The 16,894-nt window shown below is 32.4% G+C and overlaps 1 protein-coding gene across 1 annotated transcript; it reads right to left on the bottom strand.

Annotated features, from left to right (window-relative positions):
- Window positions 1–629: 629 nt before the first annotated feature.
- LOC124370680 (rRNA 2'-O-methyltransferase fibrillarin-like) lies at window positions 630–1,115 on the bottom strand. The gene has a single exon (XM_046828966.1). It carries the CDS (start codon window positions 1,113–1,115, stop codon window positions 630–632), a length of 486 nt encoding a protein of 161 aa, XP_046684922.1.
- Window positions 1,116–16,894: the final 15,779 nt, after the last annotated feature.

Genomic DNA, 16,894 nt, shown 5'->3' with positions numbered 1-16,894 from the left:
TTGGCACAGGGTATAGCATGTAAGAAATTCTTCATTTTTAGAATACAACAAAAGCTATAAAATTATCGTAATAATGTATAAACATTAGTACTATTGTTTTTAAGATTAAATAAAATAACCTTTTATTAATGTATTCAATCGTTTTGTATACATCTATCTTAGAGCTGAACTAATATGTTATTACCATTAAATCCAAATTAAAAGGCAATGGGTCCATGTTTAGAAACAAAAAAATATAAATAAAAAAAACATCGATACTCATGACACACACTATTAACTAGAAAGCCAATTCCACTGATAAGATTAGAGTATTCTAGATAAGATTTTGACGTTTAAACAAGAGCGCCTCTAGATATTGTAGAATTTTATATGTCTATCATACATTACCATTCTTTGTTGAGGCAGCTGTTAAAAGTCACTTCCACACTCTCGTCTCATCACGGACTGCACTTTTTTCTATTTTTTTATTATTTATAACACTTTACAAAAAGTTTCATGGTTTCATTGTTTTCTTATCCCTGTGAAAAAAACCTGCCTAGCAAAAGTAAAACATCAGTTTTTCTTCTGCCTTTAAACTTGCAGAGTCTGTTCCACTCAACATCACAGAAAGTTTGGTAAGACAGGTTGTGTTATTGGCGGTTTCCTCGATTTCCGCCACGAGGGTTGCCGCTGCCTCCCCTGCCTCCACCGCCTCTGGGACCTCCACGGTCTGGTCTGGGTCTCCGATCCTGGCCGCCGCCACCAACACCGCCACGGGGTCCACCACGCCTGGGTCCGCCTTCCCTGTTGTCTCTGTAGCCTCGCTCGCCATCACCTCGAGCTTGGTAACCATTCTGGTAGAAGTTGTTGCGTTCCTCTCCATTATTGTTACGGTTGTAATAGCCACCACCACCACCTCGGTTGTTTTGGTTATTATAGTTTCCTCTGCCGTTCTGGTAGCCCCCTCGGCCACCTCGGGGACCTCCCCTACCACGCTCCCCACCTCCTCCACGTCCTCGTCCACCTCTTCCACCCCCACGACCACCTGCTGTCTGGAATCCATCATTGGAGTTTTCATTCCAGTCATCTGTCTGCTGTGGTGGTTCAGTCCAGCTCTCACTCTGCTCGATCTGCATGGCCCAGTCGGTGTTCTGCTCTGTGGATTCGTTCCAGTCACCTGCTCCAGCTTGTGATGTATTTTGGAAGGTGTTTCAAGATTATTTTTGACGATGGAAGGATTGTGAATGAAACAGGATTTTTTCTGACATTTGCCATCGTTCAGTGAAACAAGAAAGACAGGAATTAGCCCTTTCGCTATTATTGGTTCATGCGAGATGAACTTCTTAAAACCATATTGTGACTCCGCACTGGTTTATTACAAATATCTGATCCGTTTCATACTTTTGGTTTTCTCTTTAGTTCATCTTTTATAATTGGAAAACAAAGCGGCCTAATCTCGACTGATGGTTGACTGATTGGTTGGTCTGCCAATTTAATGTATATTGCGTCGAATTATTTCCTTTTGAAGAAATGTGGTTCTCGATGTATTATGTTGGCTTCATCCCAATTCATATGATGGTCTTTGGACCAACAATAGTGTGCAATTTTAGACTTTTCTGTGGGACCCTTTCTCGTGTTTTCTTTGTGCTCTTTTATCCTTACGTTTAGTGGTCTTTTTGTCCCGCCTATGTATTCCCTATTGCAACTACATTTTAAACTGTAAACACAGTTTTTGGAATCCTGTGTGCAGTTTTTTTGTTTTGTTTTTACGAGACTTTTTCTAAGAGTGTTGTGTGTTTTAAACGCGGATCTAATGTTGTACTTTATACCTACTCTTCTAATTTTATCCGATAATCCCGGCACATAAGGGATTGACAAAAACGAAAATTTATCACAGTTCTGTTTTTCTGACTCAGGAACGATTCTTCTGGTCCGTTTGCACTTATTTATTACTAATTGAGGGTATCCATTGCTTCTGAGATCCGATTTAACTTTCTTAAATTCTTCTTTTAATCCATCTTTATCTGAGCACAAGCTCTTTGCTCTACAGTAACAAACAACGAGTAGGCTACTCCTTCTTTGACAGATTTTTGATTGTTGGATTGATCATTTAAATATTTTCCTGTGTGTGTGTTATCTTTCGAAAACAGTTGTCTTAAGGACATCCCTATCTCTTAATACACACACATCAAAAAGTGAAGCTTGTTTTGGACTTCCACTTCCATTGTGAGGCGGATGGAAGGAGAAATACTATTAATGTGATTCAAAAAACTATTTAATTCAATGTCTCCACGAGAAAAGATAACAAACGTATCATCCACATACCTCCACCAAATCTTCGGTTTGAACTGAGCTGAAGCCAAAGCTTTTCGCTCAAATTCCTCCATAAAGATATTGGCGAAAATAGGAGACAGTGGTGAACCTATTGCCATCCCCTCATCTTGACGGTAAATTTTACCCTCTAACTCAAAATAATTGCATTGAGTGCATAATGTCAAAACGTAGAGTTACTGATTTCTTTTTTCACTGAACGATGGCAAATGTCCGGAAAAATCCATTACCCGTGGCTCTGCCCACAATTTCCTATTGAATATCAGATAATTCATAGATATCTCTTTTTTAAATAGTTTAATAAACACTATTAAAATTAATGATTGACACTGGAAGATCCTGAACTACTTGAAAATAACGATTTTACGTTAAGATAGTAATGTTTTAGGATCCTTAAGCTGAAGATTGACACTACGTAATTTTATAAGTAACAATGGATCACGCCACAGATTACTCTGTAACAATCTATAATATACGTATAAATAGTTGCAATCATTTCAGTAAGACATTTATCTTAGGAAAGAGTGAAGAAAGACCAAATCCGTCGAACTAATAAGAACACTCGTACGATGGAACCAAACGTTGTAATCGGAAGTAGCCATGATTATAATACGTATTATTTAATTTAGTTTTCAATGTTAAAAAAGTTAAAAAAAGTTAGTAACTGGCTTTTATTTGAGATTCAGTGAGTGAAGAAGAGTGCTTTGTTTGAATAAATTATTTATCTCATGGGATAGAAGAAGTTTCCATACTGTTACAATTGATAAAATCTATAAATACCCAGCGTGAGATTCCTACTGTTCCTAATACAAGTATTACTTCTCACTTCAGCCCATGTAATCTTCTTCGTGTCTACGATATTTTCGATATTGTAGTACCGTTTCCATTGTTCCCCGATCAAGAAAGTGTCGTAGTAGTACATAAAAAAGTCGACATTGTTCAACAATTTATTGACTACTTCCATTATTTTAAATTTTCTTACAGTAAGAGATTCGTACTAGTTCATAATACAACTATGTGTTCATCTTTTGTTACAACGAGAAGTTGACATACTAACATATAATGTGACTAAAATTCTATCTTAGTCAACATTGGTCATCAAATGACTACTTCGGGTAATTGTAATTGTCTTCAAGTCTGAGATAAGTATCCCACTAATATTATAAACGCAAAAGTTTGAATGTATGGATATTAGGATGTTTGTATGTTTAGATGTTTTGGAGGTTTGTCCTCGAATCACGCTAAAACTGCTATACGGATTGTGCTGAAATTTTGATTAGGTATAGCTATTGGTCTGAATTAACACCTAGAATAATTTTTACCACCCATAACACATTAATTTCACTAAATAAAGTCGAATTCGAATTTAAAAATTAGTTTAGCTGTTGACAGCTATAATTCGATAAACTTTCTAAACCATCTGTTTATATTTAAATTTTATCAATAATAAGTAAATTTTATCAATAACAGTGCTTGATAATAAGTGCTCGGTCCTATGTAAGTATATATATTTTTTCTTCGTCAGAACAACAAGGCAAACACTACTATGGTACTGGAAATAGCTTAAACCTGAAATATATGACAAGACTTTAAATATATGCTTTTTGACCAAATTAAGTTTCCGAGACCTGTATGATCCGAGATTTGTGTTTTCTTGATCGGGATTACTAGGAAGATTCAGCTTTGACGTTATGTATATAATTAATTGAAACCATAAATGCTCCTACACGTGCCAAACATGATATAATAAAGTTAAACTCTAATACTATTTACCATGAACTTAATAATATCTACCTGATGTATGCCTACTTACGTTTTAAAATGTTTGTAAGACTCCCATCATATTACATTATAATTGCTTTTTATAAGGACTTCGGTTCTAAAAATTGCGTTCGAAGCCGCGGTTAAGAGCTAGTCAGTTCATAACAAACCTATGTGTTCATCTTTCTGGCACAGCGAGAAGTAGAAATACTAACATTTACTAATTTAAAATTATTTTAGTTAATAACACTAGTATAAAATGCCTGAAAGGTTTCTCTCAGACACATTTAAGTAAATAATTCTCTCGGTAATCTTTACACTGTTATAAAATATGTGAGAATGGATCTTAAATCATTTGGCGATTGTAAATATAGTAGTTGTAAACTGATTCTTTCTGGACCCTTAGAGTACAGAAGGGATTTAACCCGTGATGGGTCCCCTTGTTAGATGCCATCTAACAAAATAGTAGCTCTGAAGAAATGTTTTACATTTTCTAATTTAGCCTCCTGAATCTTAGCAACTGCCTCATAGACTACATAACACGTGTTTTCACTGTGGTTGCGATATAATTCATGCGTAGGCAGACGTGGGGGGAGTGGTGGAAGCGCGCGCCGCATTCTCTGTTAGTTGCCATCTCGACACGGGACCATTCACGTTGGCGCATTAGTTAGGCGACATCTATATACACGGGACTGATCGCGTTAGCGCTTTGTGTGCTTAGTTTGCGTTTCTTCTGAAAAATTTTTTTAGTATTTTATTGTTATTTGAGTGTCTAAGTGAAACATTTTAGCGTAGTGAGACAATTTCAAGTGTCACTTAGTGTTGTGTTATGCAGTTTAGCATTGGAAAACTTCAAGATGTCTAAGATTCAAGATCATCTTATTCTTAGTTGGATTGAAGAGGATAAAGAGACTTTTCCTAATCTTGGTAGTGATAGTGAACATGATGTACCTTCAGAGCATTCACTCCACGATACGAACACTGAACAGTCTGGTGAAAGTGACGGTGATCTAGAGGATGCAAATGTAAGCTTTACCCCTGTCACAACAAATCTGGATGCTCCATCAACGTCTGCTATGGTCATAGCGATGCACGACCTGTAGCTCATCCAGTGAGCCTGAACCTATCAAAGTGCAGAGTAGGAGACAACCTCCAGGCCCAGTGTATGTAGGTAAAATACTTTCACAAAATGGTACGTTCATAAATCTGATGCTAGAAGAAAACTTCCCAACATAATATTATAAAAAAAATTGCCAGGTGTAAAAGGCGCTGCTAAGAACAGTAGAACTATCTTTGATTCATGGAAATTTTATTTCCCAGATCAAATGATTCAGAACATTGTCAACTTTACCAATTATGAGTTGGATGATATTTCCTCAAACTATGCTAGCGGCAAACAAGATTGTCCTAATACTAATGTTGATGAATTGCTATCATTTTTTGGGGTTCTTTATATGTTAGGAGTAAAAAACACACTAGTGAAATGTGGGTTAATGATGGAACTGCCCCTGACTTTTTCAAAGCAATCATGTCTGAAAAAAGATTCCATCAGCTTGTAAGAGCAATCAGATTTGATGACAATAGAACCAGGGAGGAACGCAAAAATATCGACAACTTGGCTGCATTTAGGGATGTATTTGAAACTTTTGTCAGTTTGTGTAAGGAACACTACACTCCAGGAGAGTACGTTACTATTGATGAGATGCTGGAGGCATTTCGGGGGAGATGTAAGTTCAAACAGTACCTGAGCAATAAACCAGACAAGTATGGTATAAAAATTTATGCAATGTCGGACGCTCGAACATTCTATGTGTTTAACATGGAAATTTATCCGAGCAAACAGCCCCCGGGCCCTTATGCGTATGGCAACTCAGCAAATAGCGTGGTTTTGAGACTAATGGAATCTATTGACAGAACAGGAAGGAAAATTACGATGGATAATTACTATTCCTCTGTTCCCCTTGCCAAAGATTTGTTAATGCATCATAGAACCACTATAGTAGGGACTATAAAAAAAATAAGCGAGAGATCCCAGAGTCATTTAAAGATTTCCACGGTAGACCAGTAGGCAGCAGCATGTTTTCTTTTGGCTGTGACCCGAATAGAGCCACATTAGTCTCTTATGTCCCGAAAAAAGGGAAAAATGTTTTGATGTTGTTGACATTTCATGATGATAACTCTATTGATCCCGATTCTGAGGCTAACACACCAGAGGTAATTACTTTTTATAAAATGACCAAAGGTGGAATCGATGTTTTAGACAGAAAGAAAAAGTACTACTCTGTAAAAACGTATTAGTAACAGGTGGCCTTTGACGATTTTTTGTGGACTCCTGAATCTGGCAACTATAAATGGTCAGATTATCTACAACCTGAATACAAAAAGACACCATGCAGAGGAGGACTTTCATAACGAGCCTTGCGAGGGACCTAGTAAAGCCGCATATTCTACATAGAGCTTATATTCAGACCCTCTCACTCCCATTGAGGACCAGCATCAGGGCTGTCTCCGGCGTAGAACTTTCTGAGCCAAACCCCCCACCAGGTAGGGATTGATCTTTTGTACCAGTAATTAAAACTTTATACATTTAATATTTTGCCGCTAAAACACCTCGGACTTAGAACAAACTCTAATACTTCTTGATTGTGAACACAATACATTTTTCTGTGCAGCAGAAGGGAACTAAATCTAAGTTTTTTTTTCTTGTATTAGTTTCCACTTCACATACATTATTTTTACATTATAAATTTAAGTTAGAATGTCTTAAGTAATAAAAAACATTTCCTTAGTAACTGAAAAAAATTATTTCTACTTTCTGCATGTGTAATTAAATGGGGATAAATTAATAAAATAAAAAAAAAATATTACAATAGTTAGTAATTGTTTTTGTTATTATTTTTTTAAATTGCTTGACACTTGTAAAATACAAATTAACTTATCAGGAAACAGGTACTAATTGCATTATAAGTGCAAGTTAAGATATAAAGGAGAGCAAATAACAATAAAAAACGCAATGTTAGATGCCAGCTATACAGGTGACCTACTATGTAAGTGGAATATACGGGACTTCTCACGGGTTTTTAAAACCATAAATCCACACTTCTTTCAGTTCGTCCAAAAAACAAACGAAAGTTATTTCTTGGTCAAGATAAAAAAATAAATTTATAGTAAAATTTATTAGAGATTCAAAAATTCTGTTCCTTGTAAACGCGTTATGATCACACAGGGCCTGTTGAACTGTTTTTCTATGTTTAATAATCGCAAAACTAGAATGTAACTTTCTTTGGGTAAGAAGGATAGTCAGGGAAAAAATTTAAATTTTAAGTAATTAAAGTAACTCATATATAAGTCCTTATCTCCCACACTAAGGATAGTTTTATCACAATAAGATGATTACATACCTTTAAACATGGTGCAGTTCTAGGAAGGAAAAGACATCAAGATGTAAAGAGGCTGCTGGAGACGTCTCTCAGGCACATTTATGTAAATAATTCTATAAGTAAACTTTATACTTTTTATAAAATATGTGTGAAGTGAACTTAAAACATTTTTGTATCGAATTGAATGGTTGGGGAAAGAGGCTGTCTCCTGTTAAGGGCAATGACGAAAACTTCAGGGCACTAATCTTAAGTCATGTCCCCGCGTAAGAAGGAAAAGCCAGCACTGAACCATCCTCTCCAATCAAAGCAATCAGGGGGTGGCACACCATATGTCCAGGCTGGCAAGAACCTATGACTCTTAGGTAACGAACCGTACAAACTCCAACAGTTATCTCCTGCAGTAGAATAGACCTATCGAATTACCCTTGCACTGCAGAATCTCGACGTTTGCTGTTAGTGAAGCGTCGCTCCAGTATAACTACAATGTTGCCTAGATTTAAGTGACGAGTCGGTTTTTTTTATGTACGCAGCGTGGGTTCAAAATTAATGTATAAACAAGCCAAAAGCGACTTCTCTAGGGAAAGTAAATGTTTACATACGCATAATTGTATTACAGCTACCATATACATTACAGTATTTTTTCTTTATAGTAAAATAATCAGTACACTTCTTATGAGAAATTAAATCCAAGTTTATTAAAAAACAGATCTTAAGAAAAAAATTAATTTCTATTCTCTCTAAATATATACTTAAAAACTGTTTCTCACTTTCAGATCGTTTTTAATAACATTCCCTTCACTATGAGAGAGAGGTTGTAACATACATATTCAATAGAGTTATTTGAATTTTTTTTGTGAAGCAATAGTGAATAGCACAGAAACGTTGTGATAGCCCTCAACTTCTTTCATTTCTTACCTATAAATTCAAGTATGTGTATCGTTGTAATTCCTGAACTGGAAATTTGTAGCGAATTGTTGGTTTATGTTCGAACTTATATTTAAATTCAAATATTAACAAAGAAGTTTTTGTATGAATGATTATACTTAAGTCTAATTCAATTTTTTTGTTACTACGCGTATACAGCGTGTGTGAACTCTGACCCGGAAGTTGATTATCTGAGACAGAATTATTTAGCTACGGCTGAAGGTGTCTACTAGGCACATTCATGTAATTATTTCTGCAGCATTTGCCCTCTAGTGATGAAAGTGCATATTTTGCATTAATATGCTATAAATTAATATTGCTATATTGCATTAATATTGATATGTAATACGAAGTTCTTGTCATAAAAAATTTATTATAATGTAATTCAAGCGACAAGTTTAAGTATTTGAAAATATAATTGGAGTAAAGTGCGAAATTGCTAACTTGATTGAATGATTTTTGTTTTGTGTAAACATATATATATATATATATATATATATATATATATATATATATATATATACCAAACCCAATATGAGTTAAATTATTGATTGTTTGCTAAACTGTTAACAGTAATATGAATTATTACATTAAAGTATTTACACATAGTTAGGATTACGTGTTTTTAATGTCAGTCACTTAACATACATAACTTTGAACTCACTGTTAATACTTAGCAAACAAATAAATACCGGAAGGAAAGATAGCTGTTAGTCATAGGTAAGAAAATGGTTTTCTTAAACAAATATGTTCGTATCAACTGTGTGAACTAGATCCAAAACTCATAACGTAATTTAATATCTTTGGAAGAAAACCTCAAGCCGAATATAAATTTTCGTGTTGGGTACAGAAATATGTAAAACAGGCCAAAACGAAAATTTAACACAACACGTACTATTGCTTTACCGAGAGCGTACCAGTAGGATTTATTTCATATAGCCTAGCAATTACCCTAATGCAAGATATAAAAGTCGTAAAAATCTACAAAAATTAAATTTCTGTTTATTTTTAATAATTTTATTATATTTTAAATATTATTTATTTATAACCACTTACTCATGCACTGTAGTAGTAATTTATGTTGTTATTAATTGTCTATGAAACTAGGATGTAAACTACGTTCTTTGGATGTCAAGAGATAGTCAGAGCAGAAACTATGATCTAAAAACAAACAAAAATAATTCAATGTAGGTCCTGGTCCTGGTCCTCTCTCTGAGCCTCACATCGTGTTCCTTGTTCAGTTGTTTTCCGAGGTGCTGCGATTAGACTGACTTTGGAATATAAAAATGAACAATACAAAACATAAATTTTTGACCTTTCTTTTCTTGTTTCCATAGATATAATTTAATTTCGATGTGTAATTCTGCTGGGAACAAACCAGTAGAACTCTTTTAATAAAGTTGTCCATATATTCCCACTAAAGTACCGTTCTTTTATAATTTTAAAATCAATAAAACAAGATTTCTTTATATTTCTTTTCTAGTCTAGGTGCCATGCATTGAAAAGTAAAAAAAGCCTTGACAATCGTGAAATTATAATTTTTCTCACCAAAATTAAACTGATTGTATCCTAAACTAGCTTTAATGCAGGACGTAATAAAAAAGCTACACGGAAGTAAAAACATATCAGTCGATATTTTAACAAAGATAATTGTTTCATTAAATCATTTTCATCCGGCTGTCAGCCAACGAGATGTTAAGATTAATTTTGCCATTTCAGCTAATTATTTATCACTGATATTATGAAATAATAATGTTTATATATATTTTATAAAGTGTAGCCTACGAAGATTTAAACCTGTTAGAGGTTATTTATATAAACTAAATTACTTTAACTAGTAATTTATTTTCCGTGTATGGAAATTATTTAGTTTCCCCATCCTGCGAAGTTAAGGACTTTTAACATTAAATTGAAGAATGTCCTGGTCTTTATCAAACATTTGGGCATCGTAATTGTTCCTGGTCCTGCTTCTACAACTCATCTTGCTGTAAGTTTAACGAAATTTATACACAATAATATGATTTTATCGATAAACACTTATTTATTATTCACATGTATTTTTATTTTAGTTTTAAATTTCAATTCCTTTTTTACGTCCTGTCTACGGCGGGCAAAAAACCCTTTTCTTGTTATCAGATTACCCAATCACATACATAACATAGAGAGAAATATGTTTCGTTACTCGTCCTACATTAGTGTGTTAACTATTACCAATATCTATTACTATGTTCATACAGTATCCAGAGACACTGTTCGATGTCATGTTATGACTAGTATATCTGCAACTAAAAGAACCAACGGAGATTTCATCTAAGTTTTTGTTTTGTTTTGATCTATCTACATTACACTCAATTTGAACTGCAATTTTACCGTTATTTAGGAAAAACAAGTTAATATATTGATAAGTTATTAAGTAATCAATTAATTATTTGAAACATTGGTGAGAAGGGGAGATTCAGTGTTGTCAAAAGTTACATGTTTTGAATATAAACTCCATGATCAGTAAAAACGAAAAAAGGTAAATCTTAAAATTGGATCTGCCGAAAGGCTCAGTTTAGTAGTTAACATTGCAAAACACACAAAACATAACAACAAACATTCATTTCACAAGTTGTCAATTGTACATTATTGTCCTTAAATCCTTAACCATAATTAAATACATTTTAAAATCTTTTTTGTTAAACTGAAGAAATCCAGACAACTAATGACGTCTGATCACGTAATCTTTGAAGGATCTAGTGAATTAGTAGGCAAACTATTATATGATTCATTAAGATTCTCGATTCTTGTAAAAGATTATATACATTATAACCCTAATCTGACTCTAGCGATTTTATCCTCATTGATCATGAACAATGTAACGTATGTGCGTTTTTAAAGCCGTAAATATATCGAACACTTTAACTTTAAATTAATTCAGTGTAAAATGTTGATAGTATTATTGCTGATATGACAAACTGTTATAACCCTCAGCCAGTGTAACATTCATACATATACCTCTGCATAATAAATACTAACTTACCGTTGGTGACGGCTTCAATATATCATCGTGCTACACTATTAAAACAAATCCTTGTATTTCTTAAAATCTCATGCCAAGTTTTATTTCAGTGTCGATGTAATTTAATTAAAAATTTAAATCTATAGTGGTATGTATCTTCAGCTGATGTAAACTTAGAGGAATTCGAAATCGTAGAGAATCGAAAATCATGGAAATATAAAAAATTATTATTATCTGAGGAATATTTTCAGCTACTCTCAATCAGAGAATATGAATTGGACAATATTCGGACTGTATATGACGGTTGGCTGACATTGATTGAACATTTATTTACGTATAACTGGTTTTTAAATGTAATAAGCAAAGAAAAATAAAATTCTTACTTTTCACACTTTTTCCTATCCTATTTCGAGCTCCACAACAACTGGCGTAAGTATTGATTAGTTTATCTTTATGGTAAATTTGTCTAGCGATATCCAGGTTGTGTGCATAATACTAAGCGAATTAGCTTTAAACTTCTTAACTAACAGACCCATTTAATAGAAGTTGTCTTAAAAATAAAACAATGCTAAGAACTATTTTTATATTTTAAGTTTTTTTTTCTGAGTCTAGAAGGAACATTCGCTCGGGAGACGTTACTAAATACAAGGCAACATCTTAATTTTAGTACGCATAAACTGCATTGTAGGGTATATTGTATTATACAGGAAATTTTAATAAAACATATTGTGTTTTAATAATTCAAAAAATATTTAAATTCCCTAACAAGTTCAAAAATGCACTCATGCTGTTGTAAAGCTCCCATTGCTTACGAAGATGTGTGATTCGGATATTCAGGCAATGGTTCAATCCAGCAGGGCGCCCCCTCGATTTTAGCTCAAGCTTTATTCTCCAAAAAGATATATTTATATTTAAGAAAGAAGCAGAAATTACATTATTATTAGGTTTAAAGATAAAATAAAAAAATTTATGTAACACTGTAATTTAATTACATATTGTTAACAATGTATGATTTTAATAGACCCTTTATTTCCTCTTGTACTGTGGAAGAGAGATCTGGCGTGAATTTCAGTAACTAACAGAATGAGTTAAAACTTCTAGGACATATTTATGAGCACAAATTTTTTTGAAATTATTAACTTTTACTAATAAAATAAAGTTATCGTTTTTATATATTAAATTAAAAGAATGAACTAATTTAACTTTATTTCAAATATCTTGCTGTCTAGAAATTCTACAAAGATTTCCATAAAACAGTAAAGTTGAAAAATGTTTCTTATAAACGGATATATAAATATTTTTAATAAAACTATTTGAAAATTCCAAAAATATTTGGTATCTGCAGTACAAAAATGATAACTGATTCTCCCTGTACTCTACGGGTACTGAGAGGATTATTATAGATTTTTATGTGTAATAGTCACGGACTATTTACTACTATCACTTACCGGACAGATTTAACTACGTTTTATATTTCCATTACTTAGGTACAAAGAAAACATGCGCATTTGTATTGAAAAGTATTCTCTAAACATTTTCATGAAATTTTTATTTAATTTTAAAACTTCAAAATGTATCTAAATTTAAAATTTACAATATTACATTTCGCTGTTAACCTTAGCACACAACGTAATTCGTTAAAATTTCTTTTTTATTTCAGTAAATAAACATTAAATGTTGTATTTAGATACAATCGTAATTTCAAGTACGATATGGTATTTATGAGATGGCACCAATGACATATTAAGCCAATTTGCACATTATATCTTATACTTTCCTTATATTTAGCTTGTTCGACATTTCTACAAAACGTGTTTAATAGGCGAGTGTCTCAATAGGCAACAAAGTCGCATTGTGAGATAATACTGTACGTTGAATCATAATCATATAATAGCAAATAAATTCCTTATGAATATCAAGCCTCATAATAAATGTAATACTTAAAAGTAGAGTTTTTAGACACCGGAGATATTATTAATTATATATGATGTAATCGTATCAGGTAAAAAATGTTAAATAATCCTATTTACTGATTTATAATCATACGTTAGTAATGAATTCCTCATGAAGCCTTAAAAGAATGGAAGTTCATAAATGAGTATAATATCTCAAATTATGATTTAAAGCAATCTAGATAAGGTAATACATGTTGTGTCATTATAAGCTAACTAATCGAGTTATTAAGAATGTAGACTCCAATTTATAAATCAATTATATGATTGAATGAACCAATTAAAGGATGTTGTTAAAACATTTGTATCTAAGAAATAAGTTAGCAAGACAGTTTTATCATGAACACGCGATACACGCAAACGCCAGATATGGATAATAGGTCAGAATTTATAGTGGAATGATAAATATCCTAGCATTTATGTGTACATCTAAGAGCACAATGAACAACGCAACGCATTTATTGACTAAAATATTGGTACGATACAATACTTAAGTATTAATTACTTGTGGTAATAACTAAAAAACACGAGTACTACTATTTAGGTAAATTTTATAAAACTATGGTTATTTTAAAGCAAACATTTGTCCTTGCTGTGCGAGATATTCTATCTTTATACATTTATGTTTGGGATACTTTTTTAAAGTATAATCTGTAATGATAAATAATAACTCAACTTTTTGCTTGTAATGCTTTTTTGAACGGCTATTTTGTAGTGTGCGTTTTAGATTAAAAATCGAGAAGAGGAATTTTCGGATTATTAATTTTCTTAAGAGTTTCTTATGAGGGTGTTAAAGCACAAAGTATATATTATTAAAATTTTCTTATACTTCTATCAATATAATTAAATTTAATGTCTACATTCGAGACCATTTTCCCATAAATTAATTACAGTTTTAATTTTGTTGTAAGTAAAATCTTGCTAAGCACAATTTCTAAAGTTTGAAATGTGTAGTATTATTGTCTTAGTTATTGTTTTATAAAAAACAATTACAAGGTATCACCGGGTATGGCGTAGATCTGTGAAACCCCATTGAACAAATATTTCGTTGAAATCCTCCTAATCCTGAAGGATTTGTTAAAGGTAAATCGTTGAGATATATTTGAAATCATGTGTAGCACACTATACACTGAATCAAAATGGTAATTTAAATTTATTTAATTATACCTTGATTTTAATGACAGGTAATTAATCTTGTCTACATACAAATAAACAAGGTTTTATTAATGATGTCACGTGTTATGTTAGGTATTTAAGTCAGGTAGTTGTCATTGGTTGTGTCATATTTCTATAATTATGTTTTTGGTTGAATATTTACTCGCAATGTTTACTTCAATAAATTATATAAATTAGTATAATTGTAATTGTATCATAAGTCTGTATATTCGTAGCATTAAAGATCAGTAGGACTAAATTATTTTCATCATCTGTATTACATAAATATTTCTGTAATATAAGTGTAATATTTCTTACATAAATATAAGTGTTTAAAATTTTAAACCAAACATATAATTATTTATGATCTTAAACTGAATTTGTCAGTTACAGTAATATAATATAATTAGAAAAATTTTGTATTTATTAATGATGTCACGTGCTATGTTAGGTATATAAGTCAGGTAGTTGTCATTGATTTTGTCATATTCCTATAATTATGTTTTAGTTGAATATTTACTCGCAAAGTTTCTTTTTAATCCCTTTAGATTATTACAGCTATTACATAACTCCTATTACAGATTTTGTAGCGTAATTATTAATTTATTTACTACCAATTAAGGAATCCACATTATAATATGTTGCTTTTGCCCTATTAGTTTGAATATATTCCTATAGAACAAAAATTATATTTACCATCGTTTTAAGCTTATATGGAAAATATGATGAGATTATGACATTTTATTCGTTGTGCACCATCTCACCTTTTGTAAAGTGTCTTTGGAGTTATAAAGAAAGTTCAATATTAATATAATTAAATCAATATAATTTATATGTTTGCAAATATCTTCCGATATAAAACGACTCATTAATTCGGATATAAACGACTCATTAATTCGTAAGATAATAGAAATCAGAACCGTTCCGAACTCAGGTCGCTATCAGCCGCATGTACAGGGTCTGTCAGGAATTTTCGGGATTTATCGGTACTGCCTGGCTCTGCCCCCACTCTTTCTCTCCGCCTGGCTTGATCGCCCCATTCTTCTACTGCATGAGGAGCTCGTCCAGCTCTACGTCCTGCTCAGTAGAGTTCGACGCTCAGAAGACATCGTGGCCCTTGTCCGTCCTGATAGGGTATCCGATGAAGTCGCCTACGCGAGGAACATCATGTACGGCGAACTTCTTTAGTAAACAAGATTGACACTGGCACTAGGCTAGGGGACTAGTTATTAGCAATTACGGTTTACTTTTCACTTCCAGGTAAACCTAACCTAAGACTTTAGTCATCACCAAATTCTCCTTCTCTACTAGATTTCCTTCAAATGAATTAATTTTTCTAAATAATATATTGATTATTTTTATACAACACATATCATTGGGCTAAGCGTTAGAGAACAATTACGATCCGCACGATTCTTGAGATCAAATACAACTGTGAACATGACATTTTGAAACCTCATTTGTGAATTTAACCATAGAAAAAATCCATCTTATCCCCAAATTTGGAAGCGGACAACCATAAGTTGCGGCGAATTGTAATATTATACAATATAATGTACATAAACCGGTGTTAAAGGTTTTTTTAGTAGAAGTTACCCTTTAATAAAAACTATGAAATAATTTATTGACTTGTACAGTTTCGATTGATATTTTTAAGTAAACTAAACATTATCTGTTTTATTCTTAACTACTAGGAACAATGACACTCTCAGTTACGTTTTATATTTATTTAAAAACGGAATTTATTAAATCTAAAAAATTTTATTAAAGCTGTACTTTAGTTTCCAAAACTAAATGTTTAACAACTACAAGATGTGTAACAAAATGAATAAAACAATTGTTTGCAATACTAAAAGAAACAAAAAGGCGAAATTAAACTTAATACTTAATTGTGTGTTAAGGTTCAGTTCAGAGCTCTGGTGATGGTTTCCGTAACTAATTGGTTAAATCAACAATTACAGACCACATTTCTCCTGAAAACCTGTTTAATATATTTTATTGGGTAAAACATGTAAATGACATTAGGATGTGAATTTTATTCCTAAGTCAACTAGCATTGGCTTATTCCAAATTATTTTCAATATTGCACTGCTATTAAATGCCTGAGTGATATCTCTCAGACATATTTAAGTAACTAAATCTCCAAGTAATTTTTACACTATTTATCAGATATGTATGAACGGTTAGTATATAGCAGAGACGTTGCTTCAGCTGACTTAACCGTTACTGTGTAGTGGAAAATCTGTTTACATATAAAAACAATGGATCAGCAAAATAGTAATAGATTTAATATTTTCAAAGATTTGATTGATAATAGTGATGACATAGATGAAGACAAGAACTATTCACCCTCAGAATGTTCAGAGAGTTCAGACTTAGAAGATCAAAGAAGATTAAAAATCAAGAAAAAC

The sequence above is a fragment of the Homalodisca vitripennis genome, unplaced genomic scaffold (genome assembly GCF_021130785.1).
Source record: "Homalodisca vitripennis isolate AUS2020 unplaced genomic scaffold, UT_GWSS_2.1 ScUCBcl_432;HRSCAF=2406, whole genome shotgun sequence".
NCBI lineage: Eukaryota > Metazoa > Arthropoda > Insecta > Hemiptera > Cicadellidae > Homalodisca > Homalodisca vitripennis.
Note: the sequence above shows the minus strand (reverse complement) of the source record. Positions and strands in the feature narration are given on the sequence as shown.

Bases quoted from the DNA above. Each gene is read 5' to 3' on its own strand.
- LOC124370680 (XM_046828966.1), bottom strand. From the start codon at position 1,115: ATGCAGATCGAGCAGAGTGAGAGCTGGACTGAACCACCACAGCAGACA.